Raw genomic sequence first — 19,366 nt, forward strand, 5'->3', positions numbered from 1 at the left:
TACATTATCGTATGTCAGAGGCCCTTTGTTAGCCAATAGTTTTCATTAAAGATGAGCCCTCTTTCTAGAGTCTTGTGATTTGCATGTGTCACATAAAATCCAGTCTTCCCTGACCCAAGTCAAATGGATTCCTTTCCTCTACCTGTTAGCATTTACTAATCCTGTGGCTCAAGTACTGCTACTCAGATTCTAATGAAGACTATGGACTGGAATCCCAGAATCAATCAAATATTTATAGTTGTTTTTTTAAAAGAGATGGGCATCTTGCTATGTTGCCCAGGCTAGACTTGAATTCCTAGGCTAAAGTGATTCACTGGGAGTACAGGTGCATGCCACCACACCTGGTTAAGTATTTTCAATTTTAAGGGAGTTTCCTGATAACCTGAAGCAAAGCAGACACTGGATCCAACATGAATTGTGTTTAAGGAACTTACAAGTTATCTCAAATGGTGCCAAGAGTAATTTACAAATAGTTCTTGGTAATTGGCACCACAAAAAAAATGTTGGAGTTGGAACTGCATCCACAGAGATTATACATAGGGAACTAATCTGGGAATATGAACATGGCCAACAAGACTTAAGAATGTGAGAGAGATGGTGAGGGGGATCTGGATTTTAGCTCATTTCCTCAAAGCTTAAGGGAGTTTGAATCGTTTGCAGGAGAGTTCAACAATTTCAATATTAAATAGTAGTCTTACCTACAACAACTAGTTTTCTGATTTGTAAAACAGTACAGTGTCTGGGCCGGTGTGGTGGCTCACGCCTGTGATCCCAGCACTTTGGGAGGCCAAGGCGGGTGAATCACTTAAGGTCAGGAGTTCAAGACCAGCCTGGCCAACATGGTGAAACCCCGTCTCTACTAAAAATATAAAAATTAGCAGACTGTGGTGGCAGGTGCCTGTAATCCCAGCTACTCAGGAGGCTGAGGCAGGAGAATCGCTGGAAATCAGGAGGTGGAGGTTGCAGTGAGCCAGGATCGCGCCACTACACTCCAGCCTAGGGGACGAGAGCGAGACTTTGTCTCAAAAAAACCCAAAACTACAGTATCTGAGGCCTAAATTTACTGGACTATATGGAAGCTGAAGGTTGCAGAAAAGCTCTGCACTTCTGAAGCATAAACTCCCGTAGGAACCCCACAAATAATTTGTATAAGCATTTGGTTCATAGTAGCTTACCCTCCAGTTGTACTATGAAATACATGTCTGCATCAAAGCAGGAACAGCATCTAAAAAAACGGCATGTAAAAAAGCATAAACCTGAGCCCATCTGTGGAGAAAAGAATGGCAGCGAGGTATGCCCAAGTACTTATCTTTTGCTAGAGAAGAACTGTGGGAGGCCGAGGTGGGCAGATCACGAGGTCAGTTCGAGACCATCCTGGCCAACATGGTGAAACCCCGTCTCTACTAAAAATACAAAAATTAGCTGGGTGTGGTGGCACACGCCTGTAATCCCAGCTACTCAGGAGGCTGAGGCAGGAGAGTCACTTGAACCTGGGAGGCGGAGACTGTGGTGAACCAAGATCATGCCACTGCACTCTAGCCTGGTGACAGAGCAAGACTCCGTCTCAAAAAAAAGAAAAACCTTGGGATGGAGTTAATTCATAACTGAAGAAAGAGGCAAAAACTGACTCTTTGGGGCTCATACAAGGGGACAATATGACAAGACAGAAAGTAAAAAAGAGAAAAAGTTCCTACTTCTACCATGTTGTCAATGTACCTGAATAAGTTCTGAATCCCAGCTTGTGGGTTTGAGTACCCTTGGATAAATCATGTCACCAGCCTGCCTTAAATCCTCCGGTAACTTCCCACTAAATTTAGAATAAAATCTCATTCCTTCCCCAGACTACAAAGTCCTGATGGATCTCATCCCTGCTCAACTTTCTATCTCAATCCTACCCCTTTCATTAAGTCCCAGCCACGTGAACATTTTTTCACTTCCTGGAACTGGCTCAGCAGTCTCCTGCCTTGGGGCATTTGCATATGTGTTACTTTTTTCCTGAAACTTCATCATTCAAATCAGAGGTCACCACTTGGGAGGTCCTCCTGTGACCCAGTCTGAAGTGACCATCTAGACACACTCAATTCATATACTGTGATTTACATTATTAAGCAGGATGTAATTACAAACTAATATTTTTATTGCCTCTTCCCCATCTCACAGCCACTAACTGGGATATACGTTACTCATTTACTAACTAGGACACAGCATCTCAGCAGAGCCTAAAGTGGAATCTGCTATATGCTAATTAAGTGTTCAGTACATGTATGTTGAATTAATAACTGCAAGTATAGAAGGTACTAACTTCTGAGCCAAAAGGACTAGTTGACTTCAAATAAAAATTCTAAATTCTCAAATATTAAAAATATGCTGGGATATAGCACTAAATTCACAATTGAGATGAATTACACCATTTAGAAGGTTGTGGCTTCTAAGAATCTGAACAAAAAGGAACCAGGCAGAAATGCCAACTTAAAATGAAAATGTTTATATAAATTAACCCATCCAGTTTAAAGTAGATTTGCTATGCTTCACTTACTTAAGAAGGAAGAATATATACTTCCCATATTAATAAATCACATCAAATAAGTAGGAAGTTTCAATAACAAGCCTGTAGATACATTGAAACCCCTTTTTATATTAAAAGTTAAAATGAAAGACAAATCCAGATTGAACATAGTGATTGCAAAATATAATGCAATTTTGAACAATTGAAATTATGAAAATATACAAAATTGATGGGCAACACAACTAGGCATTTTTACATTTTCCATTATGTGGAGAACACTACAAGTTTCTCTACCTTTTATCCACATCAGATAAATGATTTAAACCAAATGTTTGCTTTGGAGAGTCTTAACTTAGGATCTCAGTAGTATAAAAAGCAATAATTTTTCAGTCTGTAAACAGTAGTCGTGATTTTTCTCCTTTCCTTTTTTAAATATCAATTTACCACACAAAAACAAATAAAACAAAAAAACCCATACAAATCAAAAACAGCAGCAGCAGCAATGAGTTATTTGGGAATTCTCTTCAAATACCAATGACATACGATTGCTGGGAGAGGGTGCTTTTTACTCATGTAAGAATATATATATGTGTATATATATATATATTTTAACTGTACACAATTTATAGTGCATGAGGGTTACCAAAAGAACAGATTGATAAGAGATATTGGCCATTTCTGCATAATTTCATTCTTTTTACAATTATCTCAAAATGTGAAAGCTGGATCTAATTGAAATGCTACATTTAGTAGGAAAATCAGCAAATAACAAAGGAAGCATAACCTCAACATAACATTGTCATTAAAGCCAGTAGAGGTCCCAGATATTTTCAGGCAAGAGACTGGTTAGGAAGACCACTAGAGTCACACACTGTCCCTGAGGACCAAGGCCAGCCCACTGAACATATATATATGCTAGATTGATCATGGTCAGTTGACAGACTTTTTCAAAGAGCATTTCTACAGTACAGTACTTGTTTGGATATTCAGAGAGACATCATTTCAAGAACACATGCCATACACAGGTACCCCACGCTCCCCAGCAGACACACGCAAAGTTCCATCTTAAACAGGCCATAGTTTTATGAAAGAATATGTTGTCATTACATGAAATTCAGAATTAACCAGACTTTTCCATTCATCTTGTTTAAGACAGTTCTTCCTTTCGGGATGGGGTATATGACAGCTGTGGCTACTCATATCAAAAATAAATTTTTGAAATTACTTGATGGACTAGGATTTCCAACAAGCCTTATTTTGAACAGGTAATGCAGTAACTGTTTAAATTTTCCTTGGAAGTTTAAGCACTATATCAAATTATGAATCTAAGAAAGTCAAAATGGAGGGACGAAATGCAATTACTATGAATACACAGATATTCCCAGCTCTCTTGGTTGCTTTTAAAAGAAAAAAGTATCACATTTCACTGGAGCAGTGCAGATTGGAAAGCACCTTTAAGGTCTTCAAGACCAATCCTCCATTGGATGCTTAATTTCCTCATCAAATTCATTTCTTTGCTCTTACACAATTAAACTTGAACTATAGGTAACAGACCAAAAACAGAAGCAGGGATTCAAACAGAAAAATATTATCGAAGAAACTGTATAAATTGTATGACATTTTCAAGAGCAATTTTTACCTCTTCTATCAGACCAACCTCTGATAGAAGAAGCTATAGTCTTGGGGACATCCAGGCAAACAAAGTAAACACCATCCTGTTACATTTCTCTAAGTTTGAAGAAAGTAGTTCAAACCTCAAACCCACTGAATAACATTTCTTTTGCCAGCCTAAAACTTAAAGCCTAAGGTTAAATCCATAATATTACATTCCTTCCTTCCCAAACCCCCCACTTAAAGTATTAAATCTTAATTTTCATCATATATATGTATATATATGACTCACAAAACCAATGAAATAAGTATCAGACTTGCCTGCATAAATTATGTACACCTCTCTTCTTTGAAACAGTCATTCCCATCTTTCCCAAATATATGAAAGACAGAAAGCTAGTCCTCAGCGGGCTTAATAAGTGGTCTGCACTGCTTTCCCCTCTAAACAGCTATAAATTAACAGAGCCTTCCTTGCCTTCCTGAGATTTTAACTCTCACAGAAGCCAGGATGGGGATGTCTTAACTATCAGACAAAAACTAAGCCAAAAAGTGAGGGCCTGTGGTCATCCAAGTGGTGCCCTTCTATGACGGGTGCATATGCCAGATCTCATCTAAGGTCCTTTGTGTAACTGCCTTGGGTTCTGTGGGAGCCAAGTAGCTGAGCAAACCTCAAAACAAACTTACTGCTGTGGAAAGGGGGCCTGTTCGCAGGCATGGTCTCCCTTCCATGACTTGTGGCTCAAGGACCAGACCAAATACTCTCATGGTTATTTATAATGGAAGGGCTACTCAGTTGCTACGAGGTTGATGCTTTATGCTTAATTTCTATTGCTGTTTTTATAGACCCCCCCGATTCCCTGAAAAGATGTTTCTGGTGATGGGAAGAAGAAAAGTAGGGTTCTCTTGTTGCTGCCATATGCATATGAACATGTATAAAAAGTGGTCAAACCCAGATAAGGGTCCTGCTTCTGGTTTATATACAATAATTTAATCAGTTGTATATATTTAACACCTAAAAAAATTCACGATCAAAGTCCTTCATGCATTTTATGAGGAAGTTCTGGATTAAAATCATGGTCAACCAGATGTTGCTTTTGCCTGGGAAGATGGTGTCATTTTCTGTTGCAGAGTCATCAGTGCCCGTGGTTGATACTTTCTTAAATTTTTAGTTTCTTTGTGGTCTCAAGTCTTTTTTTCAGCAGCTCCCCCATTTCCAGAAGTGAATGCAGATAACTGCTCTGCACCTTCCCTTGCACAGTCTTTGAAAATTTTCTCTCTTCCTATAAAGGAGGAGACAAGAATAATTAATCTTGTTTAAAAACCATGCCCCCAGATTCTACTTCTCAGATAAAAGTTAAAGCTGCCATTACCTTTGGTCTCATCGCAAGCTCCATCAGAACACAGTGGGTCATTTTCAATTGCATAAAATGCAAAGGCAGCAAAAGGCCATCACAAATGGGTATTTTTCCATGTGATTCTTCATGGAAACCCTATTGCTTTAGCATCATTACTCTTTCAAGTATCCTTTGTTGTAAATTATATAAGGTAGAAAAACTGGGCCAGGCACAGTGGCTCACGCCTGTAATCCCAACACTTTGGGAGGCCCAGGCAGGTGGATCACTTGAGCCCAGGAGTCCGAAACCAGCCTGGTCAACATGGTGAAACCCCATCTCTACTAAAAATACAAAAATTAGCCAGGCATGGTGGCACACACCTGTAATCCCAGCTACTCGGAAAGCTGAGGCACGAGAATTGCTTGAACTCGAGAGGTAGAGGTATTAGTGAGCTGAGATCGTGCCACTACACACCAGCCTGGGCGACAGAGTGAAGCTGTCTCAAAAAAAAAAAAAAAAAAAAAAAAAAAAAGAAGAAAAACTGAGATTTCTGATTACTACTTTTTAATCAATAAAAATAGAAAATTATGACTAGTTTGGACATAAAATCCCTACTATTTTGTTATAAGCTATACAAAGTGGAAAATTTGAGATTTCTGATTGTTTTCATCAGAAAAAAGTAGAAATTTATTACTAATTTGTACATCATCACAGCCACTTTTAATAATGGCCTCAACTTTACCAACTCCATCATTTCCAGTTACAATATTAACAAGTCTCCCTCCATATTGACAAAGCCCCTGAGTTCAAGAGACCAAATATATATTCTTTAATATGAGTTATTATTTGCTGACAAATGTTTGGGGAGATTACAAAAAACAAAGGGGAAGGAGTGAGTTCTCACAGAGAAAGGAGGCTGGCTGAAGACTGATTAGGTTTACATGAAGTTGAGTGCTGCAGAGCCCAGAACTGTAGAAGAAACAAGGAATATATTTTCTGACCCAACAATACTAGTACTTCAGGTCTAATTTTCCTTAGAAATACAAATGTGCATAGAAGGGTGTGCACATTTCACTCGGTAACATATGTAAAAAGCAAATATAAAGAAACAACCTAAAATGTCCAGTAGCAGTGGTGCATTTATATTCTGCAGCTGTTTAATGAACAAGATTGATCCATAGGCATTAGCTTGAACAGATCTCTTGAACATAAAACTGATTTTAAAAAACTTTTTTTTTCAAGAGGCAGGACTCACTAAGTTGCCCAGGCTGGTCTTGAACTCCTGAGCTCAAATAATCCTCCAGCCTTGGGCCTCCCAAAGTGCTGGAATTACAGGCATGAGCCACTACACCTGGCCGAATTTACGTTTTTTAAAGTACAAAATAACAAAATACTGTATATTTTCTCTATGAATATAAATACACACAAAAAGGTCCTAACACACAACCAGTTTCACTGGGATATCCCATAGGAAGGAAGAAAGGGAATCAGGACTAGAGGTCATAGTCCAGAGACCTTATTCACAGTGTTTCAAGTTTAGAAAGAAAGGGAGGAAAGAAAGCAAAGGAGCCTAATGAAAACTGAATTGAAGAGATTTTTACCTTTAAAAGACAAGTAGCCAGCACCATATGCATCAGGTATTTGGTACTGCTCAGTAACTATATGAAACATGACTTTAACAAAAGTAGGCAATATAAGGCCGATTACTGCTTTGTTTAATCCTTGCTATAATCCTATGAAGTAGGCATTATTATCATTCCCATTTACAGATAAAGAGATTGAAGCCTAGAGAGGTTAAATAACTTTCCCAAGGTCAAAAGACAAGAACAGAAGCTAGGGCTTCAAAAATCTAGAGCATGGCCAAGTTAAGGATAACCTCTAGAACTCTGAAAATAACTCTTGCTCATCATTTCAGGATGCAGAGAGATCTTTTAACATAAACAACCACTTGATAGTCAAAACAGGGCTATTGTGCCTATCATCTTCATATCTAATAGTATATCTATGGTACCCCTTCCCGTACACCATAAGCTCTGGCCCTGCCAACTGTGTCACACTGCACCACAGAATTCACTTTCCTGCCCCTGTGCTTTTATCTGTGCCTCCTTCTGCTTGGGATCCTTTTCCTACATTTCTTTCTACCTGGTGAAAACCAATTAATCTTCCTCAAATGTCCCCACTCTTAAAGAAAGCAGACATGTTCATTTTGAAAGGAGTGATTTTTTCACTCACTCAGTTCAATATGAACATGTCTGCTTTTTTAGGGGGGTGGGGGATGGAGTCTCACTCTGTCACCCAGACTGGAGTGCAGTGCCGCGATCTCAGCTCACTGCAAGCTCCGCCTCTGGGGTTTATGCCATTCCCCTGCCTCAGCCTCCCGAGTAGCTGGGACTAGAGGCGCCCACCACCACGCCCGGCTAATTTTTTTGTATTTCTTTAGTAGAGACAGGGTTTCACCTGACCTCATGATCCGCCTGCCTAAGCCTCCCAAAGTGCTGGGATTATAGGCGTGAGCCACCGCGCCCAACCCATGTCTGCTTTTTAAAATCAATCTTTGGTAATATGAACTGCTCTGAGCCCTTTCCCACAGTAAAAACCTTGTTCAAAGTCTAACGTTTTTAAGCTTTACAAAAGAGGGGCTTACAATCTCTTAAGGCTGGTGTGCTAAGAAGGAAAATTCTATTCATTCCCTTTCCTATGAAGGTCTGGTGCTATGATGATGGCTGCCCTCAAGTTACTGGATAAATTCCCTCATCAGCAGTTTAGCTCAGACAAACTCCTGGAGGGAAGCATTTTCTTAAGATCAGTTTCAGTATCAACAAAAATTTAAAAATCAGCGTGGAGCAACAGACTAGAAACAGATGACTCCACCACTGGTGGAGTCCTTCTGGCCCCTATCAAAATCCTAAACCTACTCCAGGCCGATGAATTAACATTTACAAAAAAGAATTATTATTTTAAGGGAAAAGGCTTTATAAGGATTTTGCTAACTACTAGAATTTGAAAAGACCTAAAATAATATCAGAAGACATTTGATGGTGGTACGTTTGATTCCATACTTGGTTTCATTCCCTTTTTGGTTGGCTTGCTCTAGCCTAATTATTACTGACATAATTACCTCTGATGTCCAGCATTTCTCCTTTCTTAGGTGATAACTGGGTGGCAAGGAAGACAGCTAACTCAGCAGCAGGTAAATTCTACTCAACAAGATTGTCCCTGGATTTCAAAATATGGCTGGTTCCTCAAAATGCTGGCATTAGTTTTCATAGTAAAAGAACAACCCCAAAAATGTATAGAAAGGAGGAGGTATGGGAAAAAATGAAGAGGGGGAAAAAACCTACCACCACCAACACAACAAGAAACTACTGCCAAGCACCTTCTAGTCACAAGTCTTATAAAGAGGAAATGATAAACTGAACTTTAACTTATCCTTGTGATAAAGATGAGAGAGAGAGAGAGAGTGTGTGTGTGTTGTGTAGAAAACATTGCTGATTGCCTACAATCTCTTACCGGTGAGAGAGAAGTGTCTTCTAAAATAAGTTCTTCAAGTTTAAGTGCAATTAGATATGTTTCAAGCCCTTTAATATGATCCACAACATTGGAAATTAAAATCTGGAGCCCAGTAACATAGTCTTGGAAACTGGTAAAGACAGGTGGCTGGGAAAAAGATTAAAAAAGAGTTGAAATATTATCAAACATATTACCCATATCTACATCACAAAAGCTACTGAAAGATATGAGGGAATTTAAATAGTGGCATTTCAAACTAGTGGTTTCAAGTGAATGAATGGTACTAAAATAACCAGCTAGACATTTGGAGATACAAAATAACACACAGTGATATTAAAATACATTTCAGATAGAATAAATACTTAAATAAAAAAATCCATCAAAGCACTGGAAGAAAATTAGGTAACAACTTCTGCAATCATGACACTGACGTTAAAAAAGCCTTTCTAAACATCACAGTAAGCTAAAAACAATTAAAAAGATTATCCTTGTTTTTAAAAATATTACTACATTGAAAAAAAAAATCACTCAAGTTAAAAGACAAATAGCAAACTGAAAAAAAACTGCATCACCTATGACAGGGGATTAGTAACATTATTATGTTAAGAACCCAGTAGCTCAACACATATAAATAGGAAAAATATTACTACCACAATAAGAAACTTGGACAAAGAATAGAAAACATACCAAAGAAATCCAAGAAACATGTGATACAACTAAAAAACCTAGCCAATCCATCAATAAGGCTAGCTTTTCACTCAAGAAGTATTCTTGGACAGTTCAATATCAACAAAAATTTAAAAATCAGTATTAGAAAAAGGAGATACCAATATTTACCTACCCAAATGGTTATAAAGATACAGACACATTCAGCACTGTTGGGGATATACATTTATTAACTGTATAAATATATATATACAGTTAATTTCAGATCTAAGAGCTATCCTAAAGAAACTATATTATATGCCAGGCATGGTGGCTCATGCCTGTAATGCCAGCACTTTGGGAGGCTGAGGTGGGTGGATCACTTGAGGTCAGGAGTTCAAGACCAGACTGGCCAACATAGTGAAATGCCATCTCTACCAAAAATACAGCCAGGCACAGTGGTTCATGCCTGTAATCCCAGCACTTTGGGAGGCTAAGGCAGGCGGATCACCTGAGGTCAGGAGTTCGAGACCAGCCTGGCCAACATGGTAAAACCCTATCTCTACTAAAAATACAAAAATTAGCCGCGTATGGTGGCAGGCGCCTGTAATCCCAGCTACTCCTAAGGCTGAGGCAGGAGAATCACTTGAACCTGAGAGGTGGAAGTTGCAGTGAGCCAAGACTGCGCCACTGGACTCCAGTCTGGGCGACAGAGCGAGATTCTGTCTCAAAAACAACAACGACGACAACAACAAAAAAATTAGCTGGGCGTGGTGGCGCACGCCTGTAATCCCAGCTACTCGGAAGGCTGAGGGAGGAGAATCGCTTGAATTCAGGAGGCAGAGGCTGCAGCGAGCTGAGATCCTCTGCACTCCAGCCTGGGCGACAGTGAGACTCCATCTCAAAAAAAAAAAAAAAAAAAGAAAAATTATATTATAAATGTATCTTTGTGGCTCTGTCTGTATCTCAATAGCAGCATATTTATAATATTCAAAAAATTAGAACCAACAATTCATCAATATAAATTATAGCATATTAATATAACAGTACAATATATAACCATTAAAAGTAATGAGATGTATCTATATTTACTAACATGAAAAGATATCCAAGATACCCTGTTATGTGAAAACAAAAAGGCAAGTTACAGAACCTTCTGGATAGCAGGTTTGTTCACCATGAAAATTTTCGCAGTGGTTATTACTGACTGGTGGGTATATGAATGATCTTCACTTTATTCACACCTTTATGGGTTACTCTGATATCAGAAAAACCATTCTCACTTTTAGAAACCAGAAAAACAACAAAAAACGCTACAAAAGGCAATTACCAAAAAGCTATCTGACATGTTCTAGGGTTGTAAGCTTCATTAGAAGGACAGCAACAAAGCCAGTCTGACCTATACTTTCAAACTTTGCCCTCTTTTTTTTTTTCCCCCTTTTTGTTGAGAACGAGATCTTGCTATGTTGCCCAGCCTGGTCTTGAATTCCTGTGCTCAAGCTATTCTCTCGCCTCTGCCTCCTTAAGTGTTGGGATTACAAGCATGGGATTACCAGTGCCCAGCCTCGAACTTTGTACTCTTGATCAGTTAAATTATCTTTGTCTCTGTTCTTGTTGTTTAATTCTCATGAATAGAAGAAAGTTTCGAAGCGCCCTCATTCATATCTAAATATCCTTTGTTTTTGAATGAATAGCAACACTCAGCAGCGCATCCACTCTAAGGAACTCCTGAATTTAACTGAATTGTTCAGAAAGTCAATTTATAACTGAAACATCAACTTTTTTTTTTTTTTGAGACAGCGTCTCGCTTTGTCATCATCCAGCCTTGTGCAGTGGTGCGATCACAGCTCATAGCAGCCTCAATTTCCCAGGTTCTAGTGATCCTCCTGCCTCAGCCTCCTGAGTAGCTAAGACTGACTATGGGCATATGCCACCATGCCCAGCTAATTAAAAAATTTTTTTTTGTTTAGACAGGGTCTCATTATGCTGCCCAGACTGGTCTCAAAACTCCTGGGCTCAAGCAATCTCCCCACCATGGCCTCCCCAAGTGCTGGGATTATAGGTGTGAACCACAGCACCCAGCCAACATTTTCAAATGATAATGATTTTTTTTTTTTTTTTGAGACGGAGTCTTGCTGTGTTGCCCAGGCTGGAGTGCAGTGGCGCGATCTCGGCTCACTGCAAGCTCCACCTCCCGGGTTCACGCCATTCTCCCGCCTCAGCCTCCGAGTAGCTGGGACTACAGGCGCCCGCCACCAAGCCCGGCTAATTTTTTGTATTTTTAGTAGAGATGGGGTTTCACCATGTTAGCCAGGATGGTCTTGATCTCCTGACCTCGTGATCCGCCCGCCTCGGCCTCCCAAAGTGCTGGGATTACAGGCTTGAGCCACCGCACCCGGCCGATAATGATTATTATAATGCTACAGTGAACAAAAATCCAACATAAACTCAAACCTTAATAAAACAGCACATCATGAGCTATAATGAGCACTAAATTATTTTCCTGTGAAATGGAAAAAAATTATGTTACTGTTTTTCACATTCAAAAATTAAATCAATAAAGATGGGGGAACCCTTAAACTGAATACAAATGGAAATGAACTTTATATCATATTAATAAAAAGTAATCTCAGTTTTTAATTCCAGTGTTTTTACAGAGTATCTTAACTGTCTACACTCACTGGAACATATTCTAAGGACAAAAAGAATTGCAAAACATTTGAACTTTAATGAGTTTATTGGAACTAGTAGTGTAACTGATGTATGAATTCCCAAAACTATTTAGTATTTATTGTGAAACAACAAATAAATATATTGATATTTAGATGCAGGGTTCTCACTCTGAGAAAAAGAAGCTACAAAAAGGGAATGAGGGAAAGAGTGGAAAGAACTCTTGAAACTGAAAGTATCACTAAAATGCTGGCTTGAAAGTATCACTAAAAATTCTTTTTGTAGGCCGGGCATGGTAGCTCATGCCTATAATCCCAGCACTTTCAGAGGCCAAGGCAGGTGGATCACCTGAGGTCTGGAATTCAAGACCAGCCTGGGCAACATGGTGAAACCCCATCTCTACTAAAAATACAAATATTAATTGGGAAAGTGGCACCTGCCTGTAATCCCAGCTACTCAGGAGGCTGAGGCAGGAGAAGCACTTGAACCTGGAAAGTGGTGGTTGCAGTGTTCAGGCCATTGCACTCCAGCCTGGGCCACAGAACAAGACTCCATCTCAAAAAAAAAAAAAAAAATCACGTAAAACTGTGTGTGTGCATGTGTGTGTGTGTGTGTGTACGCGCATGCATAAAAACACTGCCTAAGGTCTCATCACAGAAATAAACTAGAAGCCAGGAAACCCCAATAGCAATGAGCACACTAACACCTAGATCTTGGTTTTGAAATTCATTGCCCATAAAGGAACCAGTGCTCTTGAAAAAATGTCTGATTTCAGTTCAGTGAGAAAATACCAAGTATGTGGAGCATTTATGCTATTCCAGAAAGGGCCCCAAAACTGATGAGGACATGTTAAAGGACAGAAACTAGATTAAAGGAGCTAAACAAATTTGGCACAATTTGAGCATCCAAACGAAAATGATGATAATGGATTATAATAAAGTGAATTTTTTTAAAAAGAGTCCATGGTGATACTCAAATAGTGACATTTAAAAATATATATATATTCAAATTAGAATATATTCAAATATATACGAATGGGTTGGGACATCTCTTATTTTACAAAATAACAGCAGCTGATAAATGATAAAATACAGAATTTTAAAAAATCATTTGGGACACATCAATGTAATAACTAATTCAGGCGTTGAACTAAGAATGGATGCTAAAACTAGTGGGTGAAGGGCCATTGGGAAATAGGATTTTCAGAGACTCAAGCATTATCCCATACCTTACTTATTACAGAGAGAAAAACGCACCTTTATAATGAAGAAATCTGGTAGATATGTCCTTAATCATATAATGAAATCTGAAATCACCAATAACAGGACACAACAACATGAATCACATTAGTGTCCCATTATTGGTGATTTCAGATTTCATTATTTAATAATGGGACACAACAACATTAGTGACTCCTGATTTAACTCACTAAAACAGACAACAAGTCTATATTTAACTTCAATATAAGCAATCAGCTTACATTTAGTGATTATCTAAATCCAGATTGTGGGACATTCTACCAAAAAGCTAGCTAGTGTCTTCAACAACAACAACAAAGCAAAAGGTTAAGGAAACATTCTAGATTAAAGAAGGGTAAACAGACATGACAACTAAAGGTCATGTCAGATCCCTGACGGCATTCTAGTATTCTGGAAAAGGATATAAAAGACATAACTGGAATAAGTGGAAAACTTTGAATACTGATTTGTTTTTTGTTTTTTTCAGATGGAATCTCACTCTGTTGTCCAGACTGGAATGCAATGGCGCTATCTTGGCTCGCTGCAACCTCTGCCTCCTGGGTTCAAGGAATTCTTGTACCTCAGTCTCCCAACTAGCTGGGATTACAGGCACTCACCACCATGCCCGACTAATTTTTGTACTTTTAGTAGAGACGGGGTTTGACCATGTTGGTCAGGCTGATCTTGAACTCCTGACCTCAAGTGATCTGCCTGTCTTGGCCTCCCAAAGTGCTGGGATTACAGGCGTGAGCCACCGCACCCGGCCTGAATATGGACTTTATTAGATAATATTATTGTATCAATGCTAAGTTTCTTGAGTTTGAAATTTTCTTGAGTATTACGGTTTTACAGAGACCTGTCGTCGTTCTATCCTGATGTGTTACATGTCATAAGTCTGTACTTTCCTTTTACATGGTTCAACAAATGAGATAAAGCAAATGTGATAAATGGTTAAAAGTTGATAATCTAGGTAAAGATCTTTATGGGTGTCATATCAATCTTTCAACTTTTCTGTAGGTGTGTAATTTAAATTTTTTTTAAGGTTAGGGGAGAAAAACAATGCATATGCAGGGACGTCCAATCTTTTGGCTTCCCTGGGCCACACTGGAAGAACTATCTTGGGCCACACATAAAATACACTAATGTTGGACAGGCGCAGTGGCTCACACCTGTAATCTCAGCACTTTGGGAGGCCGAGGTGGGCAGATCACCCAAGGTCAGGAGTTTGAGACCAGCCTGGCCAACAGGGAGAAATCCCATCTCTACTAAAATACAAAAATTAGCCAGGTGTGGTGGCGGGCACCTGTAATCCCAGCTACTTGGGAAGCTGAGGCAGGAGAATCGCTCGAACCCAGGAGGCAGAGGTTGCAGTGAGCCAAGATAGTGCCACTGAACTCCAGCCTGGGCAACAGAGTGAGACTCCATCTCAAACCAAACCAAACCAAACCAAAACAAAACACTAACAATAGTTGATGAGCTTAAAAAATAATAATAAACTAAAAAAATCTCATAACGTTTTAAGAAAGTTTACGGGTTTGGGATGCATTCAAAGCTGTGGGTTGGAGAAGCCTGGCATATAGGATCCTAAGGACTCAACATGGAGGAAAATAGTGAAAAGAAAAGAAAAAGTAGCATGTGGTCAGATTGGTACTTGTATATCACTTGTGTTACTGTTATTACCATGATGATGCTGGTTTCTTTTTTCTTCCTTTTCTTTTTCTGTAAATTTAGTTTGTATGGTCGCAGGACACTCTCACAGTAACTGGATACCCAAAGGATAACAGAAATAGTCTGAAAGGAAAAATTGCAAATTCACCAATAAGGATTACACTAAAAATATCTATCAGGAAATTAGAAGCAATGGATTCAACAAATTCTAACGCAGTTCTTCTATGTAAATCCCTTCAATTTCTCATGTGAATTTCCACTCTAGTTTCTGCAATCACTCTACTGATCCAGGCCTTCATCATCTCCTGCTCAGAATACTACAATGACCTAACTCTTCAGCCTTTCTTATGGCTCTCCTAGCTCAAAATCCATCCTCCACTTCACTCCAATTTTCTGTCACTTCCCTGGAGAAGTGGGGACCGATTAACATCCTTTTCACTCAGGGAAGAGTCCAAATTCCTAGGCATGGAATCCAAAGGTTCTTTACAATATGCCTCTCCCCTCACATCTCTCCAAGCAGGTAAGATACCACCTTACCTGCAAATCTTAACTTACAGATGTATGGAGAAATCTACCCAGTTGATCAGCACATATCCTGCATTGTATCAAATTAGCTGTTTATATGTCTTCATCTATACTACAGTGTGTGCATGTACATATATGTCCGCTTATTATTCATTTAATAAAAATCTCTTAGGCACTTACAATTTGCCAATCACCAGAACAGTGTACACTCCCCACACAGAGCAGTAAGGGGAGAACGGTTAAGAAATATATGACAGGAATAAAAGAAAAGATAATAGATTATGAGTGTTTGCAATCCTCCTCCTTTTCTCTCTGGCAAAAAAAGAAGAGGGAGTTTTGCTGTATCAGTTGTTGGATGCTGTCATAATGCATATCTCAGCAATTAATAAATGACAACAACAAATAAAAGAAGCTGAAAGAATTAAACTACGTAATAAAGAGTGAGTCAGAAAGGAGAATGAAAACAGCTAGATTTGGGGTGAATCTGGAGTTTAGAGATGAGTATAGCAAATTTCAAGAAGTTTTACCTAAGTATTAGGAATGAAATCATCTTAGAATTCTTGGAAGGAATTGGTTTAAAAATGATTTAAATTTGCTTTTCAATTAACAAAAACAGGGATGCTGGGTTAAGTTGCAGGTATAAGGTGCCTATTACCTGTTCACTGTTGAAAAATGAATCCTGTAGACCATTAAGAACAACACTGTCTTGTAGGAAGAGAACAAAAACTTACCTCAACAAAGAAAACTAGATTTTCTAAAAGAGTAGGATGTGTTTTCAAGTTACCGTCTTTAACTTCTAAGAGGTCACCTTTACATTTACTGAAGACATCTGAAAACAAAAAACAGTTTACTTTTATTCAGCTTTTATTTCAATGCTATTTTAAGGAACACAACACACAAATAAAGAATAAGCAAATAAAAACTTAATTTAGAAAGCAATTTTTTTTTCATTTTCCATAATGAACCCAACTCCAAAGGACAGACTATCCATTTTAAGTTCTTTAAAAAGCCATGCTATTGCTCTATAGTCTTCAAAATATAAAAGGTAGCCTTAAAAATTATATATTCTACGGTCTAAACACCAGCGAAGCCTTTTCAGACAGATCATGAGCACAGAAGACTTGTGCCATTATGAACTGAAAAACCAAAAAGGTACATTGTAGAAATGCATCTTCATACTGAAAGACCAAAAAGGTACACTGTAGAAATGCATCTTCATAACAGATAATAAATGTTATTATCATAATCTTAATCATTAAGTTTTCAGACATTCTTCATCTGGGCAATAAAATATAAGACCAAGCCAGGCTCAGTGGTGCACACCAGTAGTCCCAGCTACTCAGGAGGCTAAGACAGAAGGACTGCTTCAGTCCAGGAGTTAGAGTCCATCCTGGGCCACATAACAAGACCTCATCTCTTAAAAAAAAAAAAAAAAATCCTTTAGGGTCCTAAAAAGAAAGACTCCTTTATTTTTTTTGAGACGGAGTCTCGCTCTGTCACCCAGGCTGAAGTGCAGTGGCACTATCTCGGCTTACTGCAAGTTCCGTCTCCCGGGTTCGTGCCATTTTCCTGCCTCAGCCTCCTGAGTAGCTGGGACTACACGTGCCTACCACCACACCCGGCTAATGTTTTTGTATTTTTAGTAGAGACGGGTTTTCATCGTGTTCGCCAGGATGGTCTTGATCTCCTGACCTTGTGATCCTCCCACCTCAGCCTCCCAAAGTGCTAGGATTACAGGCATGAGGCACCACGCCCGGCCAGAAAGACTCTTATAGATATAAGATGCATATATGTGCCCTTTAACAATTCTATTAAATTACTGGGAATTTAACAATTTAATAATTCTATTAAATTCTTGGGAATTTAATCCCAAGGAAGGACTCAAATAATATCCTAACAATTTGTCCCAAGATATTCATTTCAGCATTGGTAGAAGAAATAACTCATATACATAATATGTCACCAATTGGGGAGAACATAAAAAATGTTAATACAATACTATAGAATATTATGCAGTCTTGAAAATAAATGGAGTATATATAACTAACATGGAAAGATATCCAAAATAACAAAAAAAATTAAAGTCAAAAAAGCATGTATTACACCATTTTCTATGTTTAAAAATTATTTTTTATCTGTATTTTCATTCACACACATATAAGTGCTTAGGTGGCATCTAGGAGTATTGACTCCAAAGTGTTAACACTACTTACTTATCTCTGGGTGACTGGGTTTGGGAATGGGGGAAAGAACTTCCAAGCTATTGCCATACAACCAGACACAAATACAGGAATCTACAGTAGGAAAACTTACCTTTTAACTGGTCTAGTAAAGACTTAAAACTATTTTCTATTCGTTCCTGGATCTCCATTGTATCCTCTAAAATTGAAAAACAAAAAATGAAAAACATTCAATTCCATTTTTAGTAAGATAAAGAAGCAAGATAAATACCTGCAAGAAGTTCATGGGCAAGGACATTTTCTTTTCTCTACAGACCCTTATGCATTTTTCATTATTTTGAGACAAAAAGAAAAAGATAATGAAAGGAAAAGGAAGAATAAAAGGAAAGGCACTAATTACCTTTCTGCCAAAGGTACTACCTAAAATTCTTTAACAGGGCTTAAAATCTATGTGCTTCAAACACTCTAAATGGTAGGATCTACTAACCTTATGATTTAAAAAAATAGATAAATAAAAGGAAAAATCTATAGAGTATTTGTGATTTTCATGGGTTGAGAGCTTACAAAAAAAAATCTCTTCTCTACAAAGTTTAGTGCTTCTTTTCCTTTTTTTTTTTTTTGAGACAAAGTGTCACTCTATCGTCCAGGCTGTACAGTGGTGCTACCTTGGCTCACTGCAACCTTTGCCTCCCAGGTTCAAGCGATTCTCCTGCCTCAGCCACCGGAGTAGCTGAGACTACAGGCACCCCCCACCATGCCTGGCTAATTTTTGTATTTTTAGTAGACAGAGGGTTTTGCCATGCTGGCCAGGCTGGTCTCGAACTCCTGAACTCAGGTGATCCGCCTGCCTCAGCCACGCAAAGTGCTGGGATTACAGACGTGAGCCACTGCGCCCAGGCTACTGCTTCATTTTTAAAATCCAACAGCCTTTCAACAAATGAAGAATTTCTTCAACTTCTGGACCTAACAAGTGATTTTAAATATGGAATGGACTTAAGCATCTAAAACATTACTTTGTAACCTATGACTGTACCCTCTTGTATACTAAACCAGACATTTCCAGAACAGCTTCCAGCTGCCATATACTCTAAAATTTTCCAAATGTGAGGTTATAGACATTTTATTACGTGTACTACATTTTCTATGACAAACACCCTGTAAACACACAGTGTACACTTACCTAAACCACTGGTATCCAACTCATAAATATCATTGACAAGATAAAAAGAGCTTATCTGGCACTGAGAACAGCCAGAATTAAAGAATCCACCCATTCTAGTAGGTACAGGACCAAGGAAAGGATACTGGAAAAAAGGGAGAAAAATAATGCTCTTCTAGATCCATCTAAATGCATACAAAATAAGAAAATCAAGTAACTAGTGAATAAAAACCTGTCTCAGCTAAAAGCCACTAATCAGCAAACTAATAAACTGAATCATTACAGTAAAAACAGAACATCTATATTAATTTGTTGCTAGC

At 38.5% G+C, this 19,366-nt stretch overlaps 1 protein-coding gene across 7 annotated transcripts in view; it reads right to left on the minus strand.

Moving 5' to 3' along the window:
- Positions 1–2,469: 2,469 nt before the first annotated feature.
- NAA25 (N-alpha-acetyltransferase 25, NatB auxiliary subunit) overlaps positions 2,470–19,366 on the minus strand; it is an 83,267-nt gene continuing 66,370 nt past the window's right edge. For 6 of the 7 annotated variants that reach the window (XM_008004770.3, XM_037996506.2, XM_037996505.2 and 3 more), the window contains 6 exons: positions 19,068–19,191; positions 18,021–18,086; positions 16,439–16,536; positions 15,195–15,305; positions 8,962–9,108; positions 2,470–5,397 (listed from right to left, as the gene is read on the minus strand). In XM_008004770.3, coding sequence (XP_008002961.1) covers positions 5,275–5,397; positions 8,962–9,108; positions 15,195–15,305; positions 16,439–16,536; positions 18,021–18,086; positions 19,068–19,191 — 669 coding nt within the window. In that variant the 3' untranslated portion in view covers positions 2,470–5,274. The remainder of the gene's footprint in view (positions 5,398–8,961; positions 9,109–15,194; positions 15,306–16,438; positions 16,537–18,020; positions 18,087–19,067; positions 19,192–19,366) is intronic. The other variant, XM_073021119.1, reaches the window with a different exon arrangement.

This window comes from Chlorocebus sabaeus, chromosome 11, assembly GCF_047675955.1.
Source record: "Chlorocebus sabaeus isolate Y175 chromosome 11, mChlSab1.0.hap1, whole genome shotgun sequence".
NCBI classification, from domain to species: Eukaryota; Metazoa; Chordata; class Mammalia; order Primates; family Cercopithecidae; genus Chlorocebus; species Chlorocebus sabaeus.